The 21370-nt window shown below is 43.0% G+C and overlaps 1 protein-coding gene and 2 long non-coding RNA genes across 3 annotated transcripts in view; 1 reads left to right on the top strand and 2 right to left on the bottom strand.

Moving 5' to 3' along the window:
* Window positions 1–6422, bottom strand: part of LOC134342746 (uncharacterized) — a 49706-nt gene extending 43284 nt beyond the window's left edge. Inside the window, exon 1 of the long non-coding RNA XR_010017088.1 lies at window positions 6331–6422. This is a non-coding gene — a long non-coding RNA (uncharacterized LOC134342746). The remainder of the gene's footprint in view (window positions 1–6330) is intronic.
* A 50-nt stretch (window positions 6423–6472) lies between these two features.
* On the bottom strand, window positions 6473–11985 carry blcap (bladder cancer associated protein). Its single transcript, XM_063041252.1, has one exon. It carries the CDS (start codon window positions 11737–11739, stop codon window positions 11476–11478), a length of 264 nt encoding a protein of 87 aa, XP_062897322.1. The 5' UTR covers window positions 11740–11985; the 3' UTR covers window positions 6473–11475.
* Window positions 11986–12372: 387 nt separating this feature from the next.
* Window positions 12373–19479, top strand: LOC134360314 (uncharacterized). Its single transcript, XR_010021315.1, has 3 exons — window positions 12373–12446; window positions 16627–16649; window positions 18793–19479. It is a non-coding gene; the product is annotated as an uncharacterized LOC134360314 (long non-coding RNA).
* The last annotated feature ends 1891 nt before the right edge of the window (window positions 19480–21370 follow it).

Genomic DNA, 21370 nt, shown 5'->3' with positions numbered 1-21370 from the left:
ATTCGTAAGGCCAGTGATGTTGTGGGGATGGAACTGGACTCTCTTACGGTGGTGTCTGAAAAGAGGATGCTGTCTAAGTTGCACGCCATCTTGGTCAATGTCTCCCATCCACTACATAATGTACTGGGTGGGCACAGGAGTACATTCAGCCAGAGACTCATTCCACCGAGATGCAACACGGAGCGTCATAGGAAGTCATTCCTGCCTGTGGCCATCAAACTTTACAACTCCTCCTTTGGAGGGTCAGACACCGAGGGTGAAATAGGTCCAGGTTGGTCCGGGACCTATTTCATAATTTACTGGCATAATTTACATATTACTAGTTAACTATTTATGGTTCTATTACTATTTATTATTTATGGAGCAACTGTAACAAAAACCAATTTCCCCTGGGATTAATAAAGTATGACTGTGACACAAAAAGCATTAAATGTGGGTGCTGGATTCTTCTGAAATTTAGTTTCATTGAAGTCAGGCAGCATGTGATGTATGCAATTGAGTAAGTTTCTACCTTGTTACGAGGTGGCATAGGAGTGTACCAGTTAGCACAACTGCCAGAACACAAAATATAGGAGCAGAATTAGGCCATTTGGCTCATCAAGTCTACTCCACCATTTCATCATGGCTTATCTATTTTCCCTCTCAGCCACAATCTGTCTTCTCCCCATATCCCTTCATTTGCCTTAAATATATCCAATGATTTGGCCTCTACAGCTGCCCATGGCCAAAAGAATTCCCCAGATTCACCACTCTCTGGCTAAAGAAATTCCTCCTCTCCATTCTAAAAAGGACACCCCTCTATTTTGAGGTGATGCCCTCTGGTCTATACCACCTCATCATAGGAAACATGCTCTCTACATCCATATTGAGGTCTTTCAACATTCAATAGGGGTGACCTCATCAAAACCCCATTCTTCTGAATTCCAGTGGGTATAGGCCCAGAGCCATCTAATGCTCCTCATACAACAAGCCTTTCAATCCCAGAATCATTTTCAGGACTCTCCTTTGAACTCTCTCCAATGTCAGCACATCCTTTATTAGACAAGGGGCCCAAAACTGCTCACAATACTCCAAGTGAGGCCTATTACAGCAGCAGCTACCCAGTATAATTTCTGCATGGAATTTGTCCAACCTGTGACCACATAGCTTTCCCCTGGGTGCTCTAGTTTCCTCCCACGTTCTAAAGATGTACAGGTTAGTAGGTTAAATGATCACATGCATGTAATTGGCAGCATGGGCTCATTGAGGTAGAAGAGCCCATTACTATACTGGATCTCTTAAAAAATCCTCACCATCTGCATTGAAGCCTTTAAATCACCATCCTTGAACTACATCAAAATAGAATCAAGGGTAAAAAATCATTTTGTGCAGGAAGAAAACAAGTCTGCAAAGGGTGGAAGTAGTACATTTAAGTCAGCAAATACCCTGTGGTAAAGCTTGAAAGTACAAACTGAAAGAGGAAGATTGATTTTTCCTTGAGCCAGCCTCATGCCAAAAACAAAATCAAAGCCGGAACTTCCAAACCAATGAACCACTTGACAAATTCAAGACTTCATCCCAGGTAAAGTTACCCCCTACCTCATGAAAGCACTCAGCTCCAAATCAAGTATCTCCACGGGAAACTCAGCAAGGACAAAAGTACCAAGTTTTAAGGCAGTTTTAAAAACACTCGAAACAGGAAGAGACTATATGGCCGTTGGAGCCTGTTCTGCAAATCATCAAGACATATCTCTACCTTTCAAGCACTGAGGCAATCTATTGAGGTGGGGGTGGGTGGGTAAGGAGGGTGGTTATATGCAGAAATCTATCCATTTTAGCATTGAATAAATTCAGTGCCAAAGTCTCCACAGCCCATCAGGGGAGAGAACTCCAAAGATTCTTCACTGTTTGCATGAAGATATGTCTTCTCATCTCAGTCCCAAATGCCCTGGCACTTATTCTCAGACTGTGAACCCCAAGCTCCAGACTCTCCGCACTGGAAGCATTCAGACTGTTGAATTCTACTAGTTTGACAGCATTAACATATCTTCTAAACTTCAAAAGTAATATCTTTCAACTACTCACCCTCACTGCAAACCTACCATTCCTAGAATCTGGCTAGTGAATTTTCAGTGCATTCTTAGCTATCACAAGCATAACTATTACCTGATGAGAACAAAGCTGTACATACTGCTTCATGCACCTGCATCTAGTATCCTGTAGATGGTACAAACAGCTACTGCTGCATTGGTGGAATGACTGAATGGCTGTGGATGGGGTGCCTTTCAAGTGGGCTGCCATGTCCTGAATGGTGTCAATTTTCTTAATGTTGTTGAAACTGCACCTTTCCAGGCAAGTGGAGAGTATTCCACTTCTAGGATCTTAATATTGGAGTCAGAGCACTACAGCACAGAAACAGTCTCTTTGGCCAATCAAGACCATGCCAAACTATTATTGCATCTGATCATATCGACCAGCACTTGGACCGTAGGCCTCCTTGAACACCTCCCACCTCCACACACAATCCACGTAATTCTGACTTCAGCCTTGCAGATGTCTTGAGGAATTATCTGGTGAATTACGTGCCATATGATTCCAGGCCTCCATCCTACTTTAGTAACTAATGTGAACAGAGCCAATTCAATTCAGTTTCTGACCAAGAGTAACCATCAACCCTCTCCTGCCAGAATATTGATAATGGGGGAACTCAGTGATGGCGATGTCATTAAAAGCCAGGGTGAGAGCTGGATTTTCTCTTATTAGCTATCATTGCATGGCACTTGTGTTACAAATATTACTTGCCACCTATCAGTATATACCATTTGTTTGTGGACAGCTTCATCAACCAGCTTCAAGAAATGCTCAACGGACTCAGCCAGTTAGGCAGAAATTCAAATCAACTGTAATAGGTTTGAACAAATCGTGATAAATAACACAAGTATTGACAAAGACATTACATTAAAAAAAGGGAAAGAAAAGGGACAGAAATGTGATTAAGTGAAACTATGAGAAAAGCTGGAGTTAAAGAACTCATTGCTCATTCCAGAGGATTGAAAATTGCCTAGACAGAAGATAAAATACTGTTAATCTAGATTACATTGAGCTTCACAATGGCAGGTTGGAATGGGAGTGAAATTAACAACAGGAAGCTCAGGATTACCCCTGTAGTTTGAGGTTCGTTGCTCCACACTGTGCTTGGTTTCCCCACTGTAGAGAAGACCAGATTATGTAAACTGAATCCAGTAGGCAAGTGCAAGTAGTTTCTTTTTCCTGGCCTTGGAAGGCCTGCTTGATGAAAGGTACAACTCCTCTGGTTGCACAGGAAGCTGCTGGGGGGCAGAAAAATGGACCAGGGAGTTACAAAGCGAGCAGTCCCTGCAAATTTCAGAAAGGGGACAAGGAAAGAAGTGACTGATGATAGAATCATGTTAGAGCCAATGCAAAATTACCAAGGATATTGCTATGAATGCAATGGCTGGTGAGGTGGAAGGGGAACACCAAGGGACAATGGAGTAGAAACAGTGGAACAGAATAGGAAGCTCCATCCACTAGGGCAGAGGGGAAGCCACATTTGAGGAAGGAGGACATTTGAGAGGTAGTGCTGTGGAATGTCTGTTTTGTTGTCAAACAGATACCAAAAAAAATCTAGACACCAATGCCACTTCGTAACATTAATGTTTACCCTCTCACCTTTTAATATTTTCCACATTCATTTTTTTCATGTTATGCTCTTGCTCACTCGAGTGCACATTGTTCCAGTCTGCCTTTGAACCCACTTGACAGAGTTTACAAAGTGGCCAAGTGCCACTACATATCCGTTTGTACTTCCAATACTACTTTGTGCAATCCAGACAACAGGAAAAAGATCAAAGTGCACAGAGCTGATGCAATGTTCTATTACACCCATGAAAAACACTGCATGGAGATAAGAAAGGTTATGGCAGTTAAAGCATAGTATCAGCAGTGAGTTTACTTCAAAAAGATTAAACTCACATGAGCTAAGTGAGTAAGTTATCAAAAAAAAGGGAAAATATCAGAAATTTATGCCATGGACCCCTATCATTAACCAAGGGCTCTTTGAATCTGAGGTTGGGAACCTCTGCCCTAGATAACAACCCAAATTGATAGTAACAGCAACATCTGTGGAAAGAAAAACTGTTTCAGGTCAAATACAATTCTGGTCAAGCACCTTTCACCCATAAATGTTAACTCCATTTCTCTTTCAACACATGCTGCCTGACCTGCTGAGTGCTTCTAGTATTTATGTTATTAATTATAATTTGCCAATGTAAGTTCACACTCTTGGAAAGATGTTAATGGCAACCAGTGGCTACATTCTGCCTGCTTTGAGGTCATACAAGTGACAACTAGTCTTCCTGCTGTTGCAACCACATCCAACCAAAAACTTACTTAATTTGTGAGATAAAATTCAAGAAAAAAAAATTGTGACCGGACTGAAGACAAGACAATTCCACAAGTACCTTTAATTTGCAAGTCATCAGAGATATGCCTGATGGGCTGCTGAAAAAACACTTTAATAATATACAGAACATTGTAAAAGAATTTCCTTAAACTTACTTCAGATGTATGACTTAATATTCATCCCCTAGGTGTTCAGTTCAAAGATGTAATTGGTTTGAGTGATGGAGTTCCTTGAGAAACAGACAAATCTGACACCTGGGATTGGGCTAGGGAAGAGAATATCGCAAAAACAGCTGCAAATGAGGTCAGGATTATGAGAGAAGTTGCTAGCCAAATGATGTGGTCCTCTGTGGTAGAAGGCAGATGTTGCAGAAGTAAAAATCAATTTATTAAAAAACTTAATTTTAGAGATGAAACATTTTCCTACAATGGTTGACTGCAACAGTAATCTTGTAACATTCCATAAATAAAATTTATAAATCTGAAGTCTGCTTAGCTGAAAAATATTACTGCAATTTCCATTAGCTGTATTACCAGAGTCTTAAACATCCGTCTTTCATAATTGCTCTCCATGTCTGTATCACAATTACTAGTCCTTCACAATGAAGTGAATTGTGGTCCAATCACGATCAAAGCAAATCTGTATTTGTCAATAAAAACTGACAACCGCAGCTGGGTGTTCCAATAAGATTGTATTACTAATATATCTGACCCATCTTAAAAAAAGGCACACATCAGAAGTGATTGCTCACACTGTATGCAGCTTTGCACCTCAGTTCAGTAATACTCTAGCTCATTAGTTGGGAAGTTCAGTAAGTTAACTAGTTTCTACTGCAAAACTGTGCCATGGACAGTACCAAGCCCAGTTGTGAAAGGAGAAGAGTTGTGCATGGGACTAGAAACTCCATCCAGTTGAAAACCCAGAGTTACAGAAACACCAACAGAAGCTCTTAGGACCTCATCCTGGAATGAGAAAAATCTTTGGAAGATGGGCTACACCTGGGAACAACTCGAAAGACAGGCCCAGGACAGAACTCTGGCAAGTTGCTGTCAGTGGCCCATGTTCCAGTTGAGGTGACGGGCTTAGGTTTTTAAAAGTTTGCTGGCATGACAGGTTTAGAGCAATGAGGGCACAGACAGCACCCTAAAATCATTTAGTGTGCACATTGTTAATGGGTTCAGGAATATTTCTGATCCTACACAACTCTTCACTTTCCAATAACTTTCAAGTTCAGTCACCGTTACAAACCTGTCATAATAAAAAAAGGTCCAACAAACTTTGTGAAAACCTTGTTGAACAATGGTGTTGACAGAATAATCATTAGCTTGCTATAAAGAGAATCTGCCTTGGGCATCAAGATTAGACAAAGTCCAAGAAGGAAATGCATTACAAGTGTTTGATGCTTAAAGGTATTGCTGCCTTTTGCAATGTTGAGATACCAACAAACTGTAAATTCAGTCCTCAACATTTGACCACAAGATATAGGAGCAGAATCAGGCCATTTGATCATGGCTGATCCAATTTTCCTCAGTCCCAATCTCTTGCCTTCTCCCCTTAATGTCCCAACCAAAAATCTACCAACCTCTGCCTTAAATATTCATAAAGACTTGTATATCTCCTCTGCACCTTTTCTATAGTTTCCACATCCTTCCTGTAGTGAGGTGACCAGAACTGAACACAGTACTCCAAGTGGTGCCTCACCAGGGTCCTATATACCTCTCGGCGCTTAAACTCAATCCCACGATTGATGAAGGTCAATGCACCGTATGCCTTCTTAACCATAGTATCAACCTGCGCAGCAGCTTTGAGCGTCCTATGGACTCAGACCCCAAGATCCCTCTGATCCTCCACACTGCTAACAGTCTTACTATTAATACTATATTCAGCAATCATACTTGACTTACCAAAATGAACCAGCTCACACTTACCTGGGTTATCACTCCACTTGCCACTTCTCAGCCCAGTTTTGCATCCTATCAGTGTCTTCCTGTAACCTCTGACAGCCCTCCACACTATCCACACCTCCAACCTTTGCCTCATCAGCAAATTTACTAACCCATTCTCCCCACCCCCCCACTTCCTCATCCAGATCATTTATAAAAATCATGGAGAAGGGGTTCCAGAACACATCCCCAAGGCACACCATTTGTCATCGACCTCCATGCAGAATATGACCCGTCTACAACCACTCACTGCCTTCTGTGAGCAAGCCAATTCTAGATCCATAAAGCAAGGACCTCTTGGATCCCATACCTCCTTACTTTCTCAATGAATCTTGATGGGGTACCCTAGCAAATGCTTTGCTGAAATCCATATACACTACATCTTCTGCTCTACCTTCAATGTTTAGACACATTCTCAAAAAATTCAATCAGGTTCGTAAGGCATGACCTGCCTTTGACAAAGCCATGCTGACTATTCCTAATATTATGCCTCTCCAAATGTTCATAAATCCTACCTCTCAGGATCTTCTCCATCAACTTACCAACTACTGAAGTAAGACTCACTGGTCTATAATTTCCTGGGCTTTCTCTTCTCCATTTCTTGAATAATGGAACAAGATCTCTAGCCTTCCAATCCTCTGGAACCTCTTCCACCCCCACTGATGATGCAAAAATCATTGCCAGAGGCTCAGCAATCTGCTCCCTCGCCTCCCACAGTAGCCTGGGGTACATCTCATCTGGTCCCAGAGAGTTAGCCATCTTGATGCTTTCCAAAAGCTCCAGCACATCCTTTCTTAACGTCTATATGCTCAAGCTTTTCAGTCCGCTGCAAGTCATTCATACAATTGCCAAGGTGTTTTCCGTAGTGAATACTGAAGCAAAGTATTCATCACTCTCGCTAAAGAAATTCCTCATCTCCATTCTAAAAGGATACACCTCTACTGAGGCTGTGACCTCTCCTCCGGTCTTAAGTCTCTCCCACCACAGGAAACATCTTCTCCGCATACACTATCAAGGCCTTCCACCATTTGATAGGTTTCAATGAGGTCACCCTTCATTCTTCAGAATTCCAGCAAACACAGGCCAAGAGCCATCAAATGTTCTTCATATGACAATCCATTCAATCCTGGAATCATTTTCATGAACCTCCTTTGAACCCTCACTTGTATAAGCACACCTTTTCTAAGACAAGGGGCCCCAAACCCACTCACAATATTCCAAGTGAGGCCTCACCAGTGCTTTATAGTCTCAATATTACAACCTTGCTTTTATACTCTGGTCCTCTTGAAATGAACGGCAACATCACATTTGCCTCCTTCACCACACATTCAATTTGCAAGTTAACCTTTAGGGAATCCTGCACAAGGACTCCCCAGTGCCTTTGCATCCCAGGTTTTTTTTTTTGCATTTTCACTCCATAAGTCAACCCTTTCAGTTCTTCTACTAAAGTGCATGACCATACACTCCTGACACTGCATTCCATCTGCCATTTCTTTGCCCAGTCTACTAATCTGCCAAAGTTCTTCTGTAGCCTACTTCCTCAAAACTACCTGCCCCTCCACCTATCTTTACATCACCTGCAAACATTACAACAAAGCCTTCAATTCTATCATCTAAATCATTGACATACATTAAAAAAAAATCTGTCCCAACAAAGACCCATGAACACCACTAGTCACAGGCAGGCAGCCAGAAAAGGCTCCCTTTATTCTCAGACTTTGCCTCCTCCCAATCAGTCACTGCTTTATCCACGCCCAAATCTTTCCTGTAATACCATGGGCTCACAGCTTGCTAAGTAGCTGCACGTGTGGCACCTTGTCAAAGGCCCTCTGAAAATCCAAGTACAATTTACAATCCAATTTGGATTCCTGTCTCCACCAAAACCACTAATTAAGCCACAAAAAACACAACTGACAGAACATGTTATTGCTCATTCGCATTAGAATTTAAGGTTTGGATTTTTGTGATCAATGTACAACCTGAGCTTAGGAGCTTCACCCCCATAACACTTGTTTCTGTCTCACCCCCAGTAAGCAATTAAGTCGTATTTTTTAGTGCTTGAAAATTTAGGTAGCTGCTTTTTGAAAGTCCCATCAATGCTAACTATTAAAAACAAGTTTTGAGACCAGACCAGGTTTCTCACATTTTCTTATGGCTCAAGGGCATTTAACTTAAATCTATACCAGTTCGAGCATTCATCAGTCCTATTCCTTCAATATTTTCACTGGAACCCTCTCCTTTTCACATGCCTAATTCCCAGCTACCCTACTATACCAAGAGAAAATTACAATGGACAACCAGCATATCTTTGGGATATGAATGAAACTAAAGCACATTGGGGGTGGTGACTGGTGGGGGATGAAGTGACAGGGAGAACATACAAACTACACAGACGATACCCAAGGGCAGGTCTGAACCCAGGATATTACAATGGCACTACAGCAGCCTTAGCTACTGTGCTTCCCTGCTGATGTGACAGCCATTATTATCAGATATTTGAAACAACGCTGTTAATTGAATTTATTACCAAGGAAGAAAGTAAACTGAATTTCTAGTAGTTACAAAACTGGTACAGCGCAGAACAGACCTGTCAGCACACTAATGTTATGCTGAAATTGCCAAACCAACAAATTCCACCCAACTGTGCAAGGTCTGTCTGTCATTGTTCCCCTGTTCCATGTGCTTCTCTAGAGGCCAGAAACACTACTATCCAATTCCATCACCTTCCTGGCAGCAGGTTCTGGCACTACCACCGTGTACAAACAGAAAAGCTTGCCTCAAAACACCTTCACGATTTCCTCTCAGACATTTGCCCTCTTGCCTTTGACATTTTAATCTTCAGGGCAAGAGGATCTGGCAATCTATCCTCTTATCAGATCACTCCTTGGCCATGGTGCCAGTGGAAAACCACCTACTTGTACAAGTTCTACTTACAGTTAACACTCCACTCAAGGACTGTATACAAGGCAGAGAAATGCCTTTTCTGCATTATCAATTGAACAACCACATAATTAAAGACATTGACTGAAATACAAAATGTCAATTCTTGATGTAGTTAATCACATATTTTTTACTGTGAATACCTGGGCTGTGTCACATATTCAAAAATGATGGTTTTAAGTCCAAAAACCAATCCAAGTTGCATGCTATTTGTTGAAAGAACCTCAAAAAACAAAGATTATAGACATATCTCTCTCTAAATATAAAATTTACACAGGTTCCACCACTGATGGTAAAGTTACATTGGCTCTACTCTTCTGCGTTATTTTCTCCCAACTGGGAAAGTTGAGGCAAGGTGAGATACAGCAAGTGGACAAAGGAAATCCTGTCATACTTGCTGCTTGGAGTAACCATTACTAGTATATCTGATAGGAAAGTACATTTACAAGAACATTGTATGAGAAGCAGCTTGGTATTAATGGTTCTCTATCCTGGGATTTCTTTTAATTATTAAAAATATAGAACAATACAGCATAGGAACAAGCCCTTCTGTGCACAATGTTGTGCTGAACCAGCTGAAAAGTAAATTAACCCCTTCCCCTCCAAAATGAATCCCTACCTACAGTGTGTATATGCCTCCATCTTCCCAACATTCATGTGCCTATCTACATGTCTCTTAAAATCCTTTAATGTAATTCCTCTACCATCACACCAGGCATCCAGAGTAAAAAAAAACTTGCCCTTCATATCTTTCAAATCTACCTCTTTTCATCTCCAATGCATGCTCTAGTATTAGACATTTCTACCCTCGCAAAAAGATACTCTGTTGCATACCCTATCTATGCCTCTCAATCTTATAGATTGAGAGGCATAAATAGAGTAGACATGGAGTCTGCCAATTTTTATTCGGTCCACAGAAGGGGGAAAAGCAGATAAAATCTCAGATCAAACAGTTTTCAATTTGTACTTTAAAAACATTTAATACACCCAAAAGAAATTTATAAAATTTAGTTGAAAAATATGGTTCCCTCTTACCTAGTCAGATAAAAAACTAATACAGTATCATTAATCAAGCATGGAGGGATAGACAATTCGATGCCAGCACACCAAACTTTAAATGACCAATTCATGATTTCACAAAACAAAGCAAATAATGCTGTAAACCCGTTTTATTTTTTTGAAGCTCATTTAAAAACATTTGGTGCTGTAGACTGCATCATGCAACACGCTCGCACATCACAGACGCAGATGGCAGTGCACTAGTGGGTTTAAACACAATCAAAGATCAAGTAGAAATATCATAACTGAACAAGTAGCTCATTTCATTTACAACAAGAGCAAGAATAAATAAAATGAGCTCCCTGGTGGCACAAAGATAATGAACTGGAAGTTAAATATCAATATTGCCAACACTATCTGGCTTGTACCTTTCACAAAGATCTCAACCCACTGTGCAAAAATAAACTGGATATGTAAACTGTGAAGCAATTCATTTAATTGCAGCCTACACTAAAATCCCTGCATCTTGAAATACAGAAGCGATACTATTTCAGCTAACAAAATTGTGCAGAAATAGCACCATTGTCATAGAAAGGTCAGGAAACACACAAACACCCAAAGAAACTTGTGTATGATATCCTAAATTAACCATGAACACCAAGACCTCCCACTGAATGAAATCCTGCACGTTAATAGCCAAAAAAAGCATCTTCCAAGTCATCATCAAGAACTTGAAGATTGATAGTAGACATTAGGCCTTTACTTGAGGTTCATCATTTCAGAATTTGAAAACCACCACCGAACGCTTCCACTAAATAGTTTGTAAGAAGGCCACTTCTTCGGGGAGGGGCTTGGGAGAACAGTAAAAATACTGAGTTTCAGTAATCATTCACAGCGCAGGGTCTAAATACAAATCCATGCAAGAGTCTTGCTTCAGGTCGACAAGTTATCCTTTGCAGAGGAAGCTGCAGACGAAAAACCTTCTGCTTGGCCAGCGATTTTTGTTTTTTTGGACGCAAGAATGCGGTGAAAGGAAGTTTTGAGATTTCTCCTCTGGCGAAGAGTCGGAGATCACCGCGTCTACTCGCCTCAGGAACTGCACGGAGATGGAGAAGGAAGAAACGGCCAGCAGGAAGGTGAGAATAATTTACAGGCGACTTGTATGCCGGGCTGGGGAGGGACTTGCTACAACTAGGTGCCGACAATGCTGGGGTCGTGAGCCGAGTCGGGCAGCGGGGCCCCGCCGCACTGAAAGAGGAAGCAGTTGCCCCAGCAGCTGTAGCAGATGAGAAAGAGGGCGGCGAGGAAGACCAGGGCGCAGATGGTGCACGGTTTCCTCTCCAGTAGGAAGCTCAGCAGGTAGAAGCCCATGAACATGGAGTGGCTGAACCAGAGCGCCGGGTTCAGCGGCTTGGGGATGAGCAGCACGGGCAACAGCCACTGTAGGCAGTACATGGTTGACTGGACAGATGTGGACCCGGGCACAGCGATCCTCTCTGACACTCGCTGAGTTCAACCTCTACCAGAACGGGTTTGAGGGGGCGGTGCAGCGGGCTCCAAGACGCCCGTCCCCTCTTCGCCGCCGTACTCGTTCGGAGCTGCTCCTTCAGCGGACACGCTCTGTCTCTCTCACTCACCCGCCGACCTCGGCGCTCCCTCCTCCAGCGCCGCCACAGAGCCGCTCACTGCGCAGCCGCATATATACCGTCAGGACCCTTTGTCCTCCTCCCTCCCTCCCCCCCAACCAACCATTGCCGCCCAGCGTAGCGCCTGTCACCAGTCTCACTTTCGGCCAAGCGCCAAGCCCGGCCGCTTGTTGTGCGAAGTCCAGGAATCAGCAGTCATGTTTAGTGTTCGAGTTCGGATGGAAGAGATTGTAATCCATCCTCGTCGTGTTCGATGTTGACATAGACGCATGCGCAGCAGGGTCGCTCCGTGACAGGCGGATGATTAGGCGCTCGGAGAGGGTTGCTTGGGGCCTGAAGGGTGGATGGGGGAATTGGAAATGGTTGATTATGTCACACTCTCCAAGGAAAAGTGGAAAACTATGCATGTCATCTATATCGATCATTACACGATATCAGTACATTGAACTGGAACAAAGTAAAACAGCAAAAGAATACAGAGTACAGTGTTGCAGTTGCAGAGAAAATGTAGTGCAGGTAAACAGTTAAGGTGCAGGGTCACATTGTGAAGTCAAGATGACAACTGATGGTGCTTTCAGGCTCTGTATCTTCTGCCCAACGGGAGAGTGGTGAAGAGGGAATATCTTGGGGTGGCTGAGATCTTTGGCAAGGCTGGTTGCTTTACAGAGGCAGCAAGAAGTGTGGGCAGAGTCCATGGAGGGTAAACTGGTTTCCATGGTTACACTTCCTCCCTTACCACCATTCAGGGCCCCAAACAGTCCTTCCAGGTGAGGCATCACTTCACCTGTGAGTCGACTGGGGTGATATACTGCGTCCGGTGCTCCCGATGTGGCCTTTTATATATTGGTGAGACCCGACGCAGACTGGGAGACCGCTTTGCTGAACATCTACGCTCTGTCCGCCAGAGAAAGCAGGATCTCCCAGTGGCCACACATTTTAATTCCACATCCCATTCCCATTCTGACATGTCTATCCACGGCCTCCTCTACTGTAAAGATGAAGCCACACTCAGGTTGGAGGAACAACACCTTATATTCCGTCTGGGTAGCCTCCAACCTGATGGCATGAACATTGACTTCTCTAACTTCCGCTAGGCCCCACCTCCCCCTCGTACCCCATCTGTTACTCTTTTTAATGCACACATTCTTTCTCTCACTCTCCTTTTTCTCCCTCTGTCCCTCTGAATATACCTCTTGCCCATCCTCTGGGTCACCCCCCCCCCCGTCTTTCTTCCCGGACCTCCTATCCCATGATCCTCTCGTATCCCCTTCTGCCTATCACCTGTCCAGCTCTCGGCTCCATCCCTCCCCCTCCTGTCTTCTCCTATCATTTTGCATCTCCCCCTCCCCCTCCAGCTTTCAAATCCCTTACTCACTCTTCCTTCAGTTAGTCCTGACGAAGGGTCTCGGCCTGAAACGTCGACTGCGCCTCTTCCTATAGATGCTGCCTGGCCTGCTGCGTTCACCAGCAACTTTGATGTATGTTGCTTGAATTTCCAGCATCTGCAGAATTCCTGTTGGTTGGTTTCCATGGTGTGCTGAACTGTGTTCGCCTCTCTGCAGTTCTTGCGGTCATGCGCACAACAGCTCCCTTACCAAGCCGCGATACAGCCAGATAGGATTCTTACAATCAGGGTCAACAGAGCCATATCAAATTTATATTTAGCCAAAGGTGCAATGGGAATGAGGGCGAAATCAGGGCACCAGTGGAAGGGGTGGAATTAAGGTAGAGGAGGGTGTGGGGATCAGAGCCTGTTGCAGTGAGAAACAAAATTAAAGTGACAGTGGGGGTACGAAGAACTGGAAAGATTTGGGTAAAGCAGACTGGATTGAGCATAAAAGATAAGAATAACAGGGAAGGCAGAGAGGGAGAATTAAGTCCCAGGGCTTCAGGGGTTGAAGAAGGGCCAAGACTACAAAGGCATCAGCACCCAAAAAAGGGGAAAATTAGACCCCAGATATGGGGGGAGAGGAATCCAGGCGATTTGGAGAAGTGTACGAGAGCAAGTGTACGTCAAGATAGGAAGAGTGTGTTTGGGGTAGGGGATGGGTGAGAGGAATGCCTGGGGTAGTCAGAATTTGCTCAGGGCATCAGCTTGTGTAGAAGCCAGACTCACAGTTTCTATATTTCTACTTCAGTTTTGAGTTGCAGATGGTGAACATTGGATTTTCTATGCTTTAAAATATCTTTTGACAGGGTGCCCGAGTAGCAAAGTAGTTGTGCAGTTACAGTTTGGGTCTTGGAGTTCAATTCTGGAGGCTTCCGTAAGAAAATCTGTACATTCTTCCCGTGTGCGCATGGGTTTCCTCCGAGTGCTCCAGATTCCTCCCACAGTTCAAAGACGTACTGGTTAGTAGGTTAATTGGTCATTGTAAATTGTCCCTTTATTGTTAATTGATCATTGTAAATTGCTGGGGTTAAATAGTGGGTTGCTGGGCAGTGTAGTTTGATGGCCCAAAAGGTGCTGTATTTCTGAATAACTATTCTAAAAACTCTTAAATCACTGGAAAGCTGAAATGCTGCCAGAACCTTGAGTAGTTAAGGTTTCAGGCTACAGTGCCTGAGGTCTACTCATAGCTCACTTTTTACTAAGCTTACTGCACCTAAAAAAAAGGTAATGCTGATAGACCAAGGTTACAGGCAGCTAGTTGAGACAGTGAAACAGGTTCAAATTAATCCATATCTCATTTTCTCTACAGTATAATGAGTACTGAAGGCTCTTCAACATCTTGTGGGAACAAAGAGGCTATAAGTTGTAAAATAATTTTCCAGCCTTTCCAATGCCATAAAATAATTCTGTGTGAGAAAATCAAAACCAACTGTAACCAAAATATTCGGAAACTTTTTTGGTTCTTCAGCTAAAATACTTGAAAATTTCTACAGACGTACTGTGGAGATCATTTTGACAGGCTGCATCACTGTGTGGTATGGGGGGCGGGGGGCTACTTCACATGATCAAAAGAAGCTGCTGAAAGTTGTAAAATGAATCAGCCCCATCCTGGGTACTAGCCTCCATAGTATCCAAGGCATCCTCAAGGAGCAGTACCTCAGAAAGGTGGTGTTCATTATGAAGGACCCCATCACCCAGGACATTCTCATTTTTAACCATGATGGAGGTGGTACAGAAGCCTGAAGGCACACACTCAGCAATTCAGGAACAGCTGCTTCCCCTCTGCTATCTGAACCTTAAATGGACATAAACATACTTGCTGTAATTGATTTAAATGTTTTCTACATTATGCATTGCATTGTACAGCTGCCGCTAAGTTAACAGTGTGGACTGCTGGTGAGGACTGCTACACCACCAATCTACAGGACCTGACACTCAGGGACTCGGGCTATATCTATTTTTGTGACTCTATGTTTTTCTTGGGTGGAGGAGGGAGATACTTTTCTACCAAAGGAGGTGTAAGGCAATCCTTCCGTCCGCTAGCCTGCAGCTCACCCTTGGCAAGACATAGCACCTGCTTAGCCCCCCCAGTCAGGGTCACATGATGCCATGGGTGGGGCTGGTGGATGGTCGTATGAGCAGCTGGAGTACATCATAGTTCCTGGTTATGCATCTACTGACATCAAGTAGACAATCTCTGAAGAGTATTGATGATGGCTGGGGTTACCCATCTTGTAAAGACACTACCCAGAAGGCGGCCATGACAATCTACTTCTGCTAAGAACACTCATGATCATAAATAGACCCTGTTCACCTAGTCATGTAATAGGACACATAATAACGATGATGATATTTTTCTGCTACCATAACTATATATTTTTATACTTTATACTTTATTGTCACCAAACAATTGATACAAGAACGTGAAATCTTCACAGCGATATTTGATTCTGCGCTTCGCGCTCCCTGGAGTATGAATCGATAGTAAATATTAAAAATTTAAATTATAAATCATAAATAGAAAAGGGAAAGTAAGGTAGTGCAAAAAAACCGAGAGGAAGATCTGGATATTTGGAGGGTACAGCCCAGATCTGGGTCAGGATCCGTTTAGCTGTCTTATCACAGTTGGAAAGAAGCTGTTCCCAAATCTGGCCGTACGAGTCTTCAAGCTCCTGAGCCTTCTTCCAGAGGGAAGAGGGACGAAGAGTGTGTTGGCTAGGTGGGTCGTGTCCTTGATTATCCTGGCAGCACTGCTTCGACAGCGTGCAGTGTAATGTGAGTCCAAGGACGGAAGATTGGTTTGTGTGATGTGCTGCGCCGTGTTCATGATCTTCTGCAACTTCTTCCGGTCTTGAACAGGACAACTTCCATACCAGGTTGTGATGCACCCTAGAAGAATGCCTTCTACGGTGCATCTATAAAAATTAGTGAGGGTTTTAGGGGACAGGCCAAATTTCTTTAGCTTTCTCAGGAAGTAAAGGCACTGGTGGGCCTTCTTGGCAGTGGACTCTGCTTGGATGGACCAAGTCAGGTCATTTGTGATATTGACCCCAAGGAACTTAAAGCTTTTGACCTGTTCCACTTGCGCACCACTGATGTAAATGGGGTTGTGTGGTCCACTTCTCCTTCTGAAGTCAATAACCAATTCCTTCGTCTTGCTATATGTGATGTGTACGACTGTTGTTACTATGATTTGCACCTTGGGCTGGGAGGAATGCAGTTTCATTTGGTTGTATTCATATGACAATTGAATTTAAACTTGTCTTGGTGTCATTGTGGTTGACCATTGTTTATACTCTTTTGCAGCTATCACCTGAAAAACAGCATTCGTAAGTATTTACAACTTGATTATTAATAGAAATTGTATACAGTAATCATCCCTATGCGACAGCATCTCTAAATAGATTCAACTGCATCAACAACTTCCTTATTGCCTCCAGGCAATCAATCAATTATTAATGAAATACAACTGAGTAACATGAATAATAAAGGCATCAAACAACAAACAGTATGGCTTAATATTGAGAAAACTGACGTCACTGTCTTCAGTGCCAGTCACAAACTCCATTCTGGTACAACTGACTCCATCCTTCTCCCTAAAAACTTTGCAAACTTCTCTTGTGTAATTCCACATTTAAATATGCACCACACATGTGCCATGATTAAAATGGCATATGTTCCCTCCATGTTGACACCATGCCAAATAAAACACACCAGCACCTCTACTTCCTCAGAAGGTTAAGGAAATTTAGCAGGGCCCCGTTGATCCTCACCAACTTTTATAGACGCACCATAGAAAGCATCATACTTGGAAGCCCCACAGCTTGGTCTGGCAACTGCCTTGCCTGCGATTGCAAGAATTGCAGAGTTACGAACACTGTTGAGCACATCATGGATCCTAACCTCCCCTCCAAAGACTCTGTTCACACTTCTTACTGCCTCAGAAAAGCAGCCAGCATAAACAAAGAACCCTCCCACCCTGAACATTCTCTTCTCTCCCTTCCCATCAGGCAGGAGATATAAAAACCTGGAAGTATGTACCACCAGGCTCAGGGGCGGTTCCTGTTATAAAACTATAGTAAGGTGGACTCTGGCACCACAATTTACCTTGTCATGATCTTGCACCTTATTGTCTGCCTGCACTGTACTTTCTCTGTAATGTTAACACTACATTCCACTTTTCCTTTGTAATACCTTGATGTACTGATAATGTGAAATGATCTACATGTACGGCATGCAAAGCAAAGATATTCACTGAATCTCCATACATACAGCATGACAGCAATAAACTAGTTTTCAATTGCCATTGCCTGACCCTTCTGCCTCAGCTTACCTGCTGCTGATAATATTGTGGTTTCGAGGACCTCTGAATGAACTTTTCCAATTCAGCTGGCCAGCCTGTGGGGCAACACAGTAGTTAGCATAATGCTTTGCAGTGCCAGCAACCTGGGTTGAATTGAGTTTGTACGTTCTCCTCATGACCGATTGAGTATCCTCTGGGTGCTTTGGTTTCCACCCACATTCAGAAGATGTATGGGTTATGGGCATGCTATGTTGGTGCCAAAAGCAGGCAGACACTTGTGGCTGCCCCCAGCACATCCTTGGACTGTGTTTGTTGTTGCTGCGAACAATGCACTTCACTGTATGTTTCAATGGCCATGTGACATATAAAGCCAGTCTTAAACTTAATTCTGCATAAACTTGTGGTCATGCACACCTGTTCATTTCAGACCTGTTCTAGCTCACACCTATCCATTTTGTCTTCACCCTATTTATTCCTCCCTCGAGGCTTACTGAACTACATTGCCTTCACAGGTGGCGATGAGTCAGTGTACAGGACACAATAGGACACCTGATAGAGTGGTCCTGCAACAATAACTTCTCACTTAATGCTGGCAAAACTTATCAGTAACTCAGGAAGAGAAAGGATGGTGAACACACCCATCTACATTGCTGGATTGGCTGTTGAGAGGGTCAACACCATGAACTTCCTGGGTGTAAAAATATCAGATGACCTATCCTGGGCCTACATAGATTCAATCACAATGACAACATGCCAGTGTCTCTATTTTCCTCAAATGTTAAGGAGGCTCAGCATATCACTATGCACCCTCACAAGCTTCCACAGATAACCGTTGAAGGTCTGGTATGTCTATTTGAATGCAGAAGAATAGAAGCTGTGGAGTCATATCCCTCCTCACCATCAAAAGTATCTACATGAGACACAGCATCAAAAAAACAGTGTAAAGCAAAGGCCACCATCATCTGGGCCAGGCCATCTTCTCTTGGCTACCGCTGGGCAGGAGACACAAAAGTCTGAAGTCTTATACCACCTGGTTTAAGATTAGCTACTTCCTTTCAGCTTTCTTTTATTTATTGAACCAACATGTTCACCCCCCCAATCTCTACCTCAATATAGTAACACTATGATCACTCTTATCATATTGCCCTTGTCATGGTGTGCACTCACAGGGCTGGACTCAAGTGCAGAGGAAAGGCAGGCATGGGGGTCCCCAGCACCGAACTCAACCCAGGAGCAGAAGATGGCAGGCTTACAGCTTGACCCAGGAGCAGAGGATGGCAGATTCCCTGTGAAGGCACAGAAACAAGAGGTTAGACATTCCACCAGCACCTCAGGGGAATGACAACACAAAACAATTCATTCTCTCCAACACAACAACTCCACTAAGGCACTTCTTCTATTTCCGGCTGATTAGACACATCTAGGCATATTACAGCCCTCCGCAGGATGTATAATTAATTACGGAACTTCAAGGAACTCAAATTTTCGAATACAACCTAGTCTCAAGTATAAGTCTATCTCATGATAGACTCTTCAATCAGATGTTGATTCTCTTGCACTTAGGCACTAAGCGAGACTCCTCTTTAAATAATCATATAGGGCAGGAAACATGTGCCAGTCACAATTAACTTGACAAGATTAAACCAAAAACACAAGGGCTTAACGGCTCTAGTTAAGATAACGATTAGTAAATACAGGTGCTCAAGAACCCAGAAGCTCAGAAGGCTGACAGATGGGTCGGCTGTCTGCACAGCAGAACTTATAGCCATTATTATTAGTTTGCAATGGGTTGAACAAGAAAAGGCATATAGAGTCATGATCTGCTCAGGTTCTGCCTGGGAATTGCAGAGTTTGGAATCAAGGCATTCAAGGAGACCTGATCTGTTGAAGCAAGTGCACTACAATTTATATGTTCTGCAGAGTGCGAGAACAGTAGTACAGTTTTGTTGGGTACCTGTACATGTGGATGTACTGGGTCATGAAAGATGTCAGAATCAGAATCAGGTTTATTATCACCGGCATGTGTCGTGAAATTTGTTAACTTAGCAGCAGCTGTTCAATACAATGCATAATATAGAAGAAAAATCAATCAATCAATTACAGTACAGTGTATGTGTATTGAATAGATTAAAAATCGTGCAAAAATGGAAATATTAAAAAAGTGAGGTGGTGTTCATGAGTTCAATGTCCATTCAGGAATCAGATGGCAGAGGAGAAGAAGCTGTTCCTGAATCAAAGAGTGTGTGCCTTCAGGCTTCTGTACCTCCTACCTGATGGTAATAATGAGGAAAGGGCATGCCCTGGGTGCTGGGGTCCTTAATAGTGGACGCCGCCTTTCTGAGACACCGCACTCCTTGAAGATGTCTTGGGTACTTTGAAGGCCAGTACACAAGATGGAGCCGACTAAATTTACGACTCTCTGCAGCTTCTTTCGGTCTTGTGCAGTAGCCATCCCCATACCAGACAGTGATGCAGCCCATCAGAATGCTCTCCACTGTACATCTATAGAAGATTTTGCGTGTTTTTGTTGACGTACCAAATGTCTTCAAACTCTTAATGAAGTATAGTCGCTGTCTTGCTTTCTTTATAGCTGCATCAATATGTTGGGACCAAGATCAATATGTTATAGCAAAACAGGCATCATTTACTAAGTCAGAGGTAAATATTATAGGTAATATAGGAAGGTATTAGGTTGGCTGGGATTAGAAAATGGCAGAATTTGTGGGATAGGAGTGGAGCAGGGAAGTGATATTACAATTTGGTTCCATCAGTTCAGGTGAGGTGCCTTTTGGAAAGGGTTAGGAGGGAAGATGTGTAGTTGGTGAGATTGACGTTTGGACATATGGGTTTGCACTCCACTTTGATACTTACTGGTAAACACAGAGACAGTGGAACATGTAATCGTGGTGTGCCACAGATATTTGTTAGATCTTAGGAAGCTGTTTGGGCATTTATTGGGTAGATCTGCGGTGCCTATGAGCAGAATTTCTGGCACCTGAAGCAGGGATGGTTAGGTCATGTAGGGCCCTGATGAACATTTTAATTAAACAGGTTTGGGAGGAAGAATCTGATCCCCGTCGTGGCTCCTGTCATATTCCATTCCACTAGGTGATGGTAATGCACCTTTCATAGAATACCTACAGCACAATACAGGCCCTTCGGCCCACCTGTCTTTCTGATAGGTGCGAGCTGCCGTTAGCGAAAGAAGAAGAAGAACCTGAGAAGCTCAAAGCTCTATGGCAAGCCACAGAGGCCATAGGGCTCATGACAGCACCGTAATGAAGTTTTTAAAATTTTTGTTCCATTTGTGTGCTTTCTTGTTTAATTTATGTTTAATATATTTTCCTCCTGAATGTTTCACTTCTAATACTACATATGTGTTTGTAATTCTGCATATGAAAATGCAATCAACTTCTGGTTAAGCATTGGTTCAATTTTAAGCTCTCGTCTTTGTTTTCAGATGCCAGAATGGTCTTCCCCTCCATCTTTCCAGCCTTTAATTCTACAGGATTCCCCGGACTTTTGCCCCTTGTTTTTCACAAAATTTAATTGGTTTCCAAAGTTCTGAATTTCTGCATATAAATTTCAGTCCTCTTTAAAACATCAATTAATACCTTCACCTTAGACAAAACTTTGGTCATTTGCTGTAATATCAGATGAAATAGAAAGCTTTAGTATGTTAAAGACACTTTATAAATGGAAATTATTCTTGAGGCTTCACACTTTGAGGAAGTTTCTTGCTTTGTA

Source organism: Mobula hypostoma, chromosome 2, assembly GCF_963921235.1.
Source record: "Mobula hypostoma chromosome 2, sMobHyp1.1, whole genome shotgun sequence".
NCBI lineage: Eukaryota > Metazoa > Chordata > Chondrichthyes > Myliobatiformes > Myliobatidae > Mobula > Mobula hypostoma.
The sequence above is the reverse complement of the archived record's forward strand: the minus strand, read 5'-3'. Positions and strand labels throughout refer to the sequence as shown.